Source organism: Malus domestica, chromosome 02, assembly GCF_042453785.1.
Source record: "Malus domestica chromosome 02, GDT2T_hap1".
Lineage (NCBI taxonomy): Eukaryota > Viridiplantae > Streptophyta > Magnoliopsida > Rosales > Rosaceae > Malus > Malus domestica.
The window spans coordinates 33,647,042-33,650,782 of NC_091662.1; the positions used below are offsets into that span (position 1 = coordinate 33,647,042).

The following is a 3,741-nucleotide window of genomic DNA, read 5'->3' on the forward strand; positions in this document are numbered from 1 at the left end:
GCAGCAGCTGGCAGCTGGGGTCCTATCGATCCATTGTCGTTTCATCGCCCTTTTCCGATTCAGTCGACAACGACGTCCACCCAGATCACTACCACTCCGGCCGTTTGTGGGTTTTCTGGTTTGCCCTTATTCCCACCAGAAAAGACTCCTCCTTCGAATCCTACTACCGCTGCTACTACAATTTCCGCCATGGAAAACGGCTCCTCTGCCACCACGGCATGGATAGACGGGATCATAAAGGACCTCATCCACAGCTCCACCAACGTCCCCATCCCCCAGCTCATTCACAATGTTAGGGAGATTATCTTCCCTTGCAACCCCAGCCTCGCGGCACTCCTCGGGTACAGACTCCGGTCCATATCCGACCCGCCGCCTCCTATCTGCCTTCTCTCCACCTTAAACCCGTCTCTGCCACCAAGGGCTCCAAAATCATATGCCGGAATTGAAACAGTTGCGACGGCGGCGCCAATCTCCTGGATCCACAATTCACCCGAACCCCACCTACTAGACATGGTGTGCACACCCACAACCGCAAAACCACCACCCAAAAAACCAAAGCGAAAATCCCCAAAGCCTTCCTTTTGTGGTCCTCTCCTCTCTGCGTTTTCCTGACTCAGTGACTCAGTGAACTCGTCTTCGTCTACAAGTAAAAAACACCACCTGCGACCGGCAGAGCCTTTGAAATCATTTGCAGATAGAGAGGGGGTGCTCCGCGCGATCCGACTGTGATTTGAGAAATGGCGGCGACGAAGTACAAGTATCTGGTAGAAGTGGAGAAGGCCAAGGAGGCCAAGGACGGCAAGCCGTCGCAGGGACCTGTGTACCGGAGCCTGTTCGCCAAGGATGGCTTTCCACCTGCGATTTCCGGAATGGACAGTTGCTGGGATGTTTTCCGCGGGTCAGTAGAGAAAAATCCCAGAAACCCCATGCTTGGTCGTCGGGAGATTGTGAATGGGAAGGCTGGTAAATATGTGTGGCTAACTTATAAGGAAGTGTATGACATGGTAGTCAAAGTTGGAAATGCCATGCGCGGTTGTGATGTGGTTGAAGGAGACAAGTGTGGTATATATGGTGTCAACTGCCCGGAATGGATTATGAGCATGGAGGCTTGCAATGCTCATGGACTCTATTGCGTGCCTTTATATGACACTCTAGGTGCTGGTGCTGTGGAATTTATCATATGCCATGCTGAAGTTTCAATTGCTTTTGCTGAAGAAAAGAAGATACCTGAGCTGTTGAAAATATTTCCTGGTGCGGCAAAATATCTGAAAACACTTGTGAGCTTTGGCAATGTTACACCTGAACAAGAGGAAACACTTGGGCAGTATGGAGTGACGTTATATTCATGGAGTGAATTTCTGCAATTGGGAGAGAATAAAGAGTATGACCTTCCAGTAAAAAAAAAAAGTGATGTCTGCACTAAAATGTATACTAGTGGAACAACTGGTGACCCCAAGGGAGTACTGATATCCAATGAAAGCATCATTACTCTTCTGGCTGGGGTGAAGCTTTTGCTAGAGAGTGTAAATGAACAGCTCAGTGAGGAGGATGTATATCTTTCATTTCTTCCCCTGGCACATATCTTCGATCGGGTGATTGAGGAGTTATTTATCTGGACTGGCGCCCAAATAGGGTTTTGGCATGGGGATGTCAAATTATTAACTGAAGACATTGGGGAACGAAAACCGACTATCTTCTGTGCTGTTCCACGTGTGTTAGACAGAATCTATTCAGGCTTGACACAGAAGATTTCATCAGGCGGCTTTCTGAAAAAGACCTTGTTCAATGTTGCATATTCATACAAGTATCATAACATGCAAAATGGCCATGGGCATGTACAGGCGTCTCCAATTGCTGACAAAGTTGTGTTTAGTAAGGTAAAGCAAGGATTGGGCGGTAGTGGTGGAGCTTCTTCCTCTGTACCTCCGCCATGGTTGCCGCCTTTGAATGAGATTGACAAAACCAAAGTTTGTCAACTCACACCCAAAGGCCTTCTCTCCGTCCGTGACAAACAACAACGAAGAACTTCAATAAACCGCCGTCAAACGACTAGCCGGTCATGAAGCCTCGACTGCAGCTCACCGTCCGTCGAGTTCCATCCCTACAAAGCACCATATATAAAGAAAAAAAAAAAAAAAGGTTTTCAAATGGTGACCAACCACCAAAAGCAAAGAAAAGAAGTGATTGACAGGCACCATCCAAAAGGAAATGATAAAAAAAAAAAAAAAAAAAAAAACAAGAAAGACAGGTCATGGTGTATGCTACTATTAGCAAGTATGAAAAAGGAAATAGGTGGTTGAGACAGAATAATTGAAAGGAAGAAAGCAGGGGGAAGACGACGAATTTCCGTCTAAAAATAGGGAGTAAAAGAATAGTGCGCATCAGGTACCATCTAAATAAAATAAAATAAAAAGGAGTAACACATCTTAGTCAGATATATGTTTTAGCACAACATACTGAATAAAATAAAGCATGTCCATTGATATCTCTAAGAAATTACAAATGCGTAAAAAAAAAAAAAAAAAAAAGCCTTCACAAATGTCACTTATGAGAAGCCTCAGTACTTGAAGCCTTAGTACTCGGCGACTTATGAGAAGCCTCAGTACTTGAAACATTAGTACTCGGCAACTTATGTGAAGCCTCAGTACTTGAAGCCTTAATACTCGGCGGAACCCTAGAAGAGGGAGGCATTGGGGATGGATTATTCGGAGTCTCAATACCTGGTCGAACTTCAGATGACGAAGGCAAAAGGTCCCTCTGGAATACATCCACAAATCTCCGATTGTCACTTTGAATCCGACCTTCGGAGTCCAGCAACTGATCAAGCTTCCTCTTCATGCTCGTCGAATAATTATTTGCAAGCACATGCAATTCTCTATTCTCATACTTCAGCTGTCTGTTCACTTGATTAAGAACTACCACCTCGGATGTCAATGATTCAACCTGGCGAGTTCGAACAAGTAAGCGTTGGCTCATGTTGGAAACAGAGTTCGCACACTGGACACTGAGAGCCTGGGACTCTCGAACAGCTAATTCATCGGACCGTTATGAAAGTATCATATTATCTGTATGAGTGATAAGGTTTCTAGCTACAACCGTAGCCGTTGCTGCATCCCTCATTACAGAGTCTTCAACTGTAAGAGGGCCATTAGAAGATGAGAAGGATGGGCGCCATATATTACCCTGACGCGGTGCACCTGCGTCACTGCTAAAACTCAAATCTAAACAAATGTTAGATGGGTTAGCCATTTTCAAAAAGATGGTAAAAGAAAAGGGTTGGAGTGAGTAAAAAATCTCAGAAATACAGCAAGGACGATTTTCAAATGCGAGCAATCTTCAAAGCGTGCAGGTCGAAAATGATTGACACCTCTTTAAAAAGAAGAGGCAACACAACCACTTGTTAAAAAATAAAAAATAAAAAAAAATAAAAAATAAAAAAAAAAACGCCACTCCTCGAATTTCAAAACCTGGATTTTCCTGCGTAAAATCCGTCAACACTTTTCAGACGCAGTTTCAGCTTTCGGCTATCACGTGCAACTTTGCCAGAGATCACTGACAAGGTTGAAAACGTGTGGAGTCCATCATACTCACCTACCCGACTGTTGGCCGACAAAGCATGGGAGACAAGGCACATCCACCCTGCCACTTGCTGTTGGGAGCTCACCATATAATTCGACTTCCATCCTCTATGGCAAGACACACATCCAGCCTGACTCTTCTTCCTTGCCGAAGGCATCTGCA

General features: G+C 44.9%; 1 protein-coding gene across 1 annotated transcript; it reads left to right on the plus strand.

Annotated features, from left to right (window-relative positions):
* Positions 1–609: 609 nt before the first annotated feature.
* LOC114821989 (long chain acyl-CoA synthetase 5-like) lies at positions 610–2,112 on the plus strand. The gene has a single exon (XM_070817870.1). It carries the CDS (start codon positions 738–740, stop codon positions 2,061–2,063), a length of 1,326 nt encoding a protein of 441 aa, XP_070673971.1. The 5' UTR covers positions 610–737; the 3' UTR covers positions 2,064–2,112.
* Positions 2,113–3,741: the final 1,629 nt, after the last annotated feature.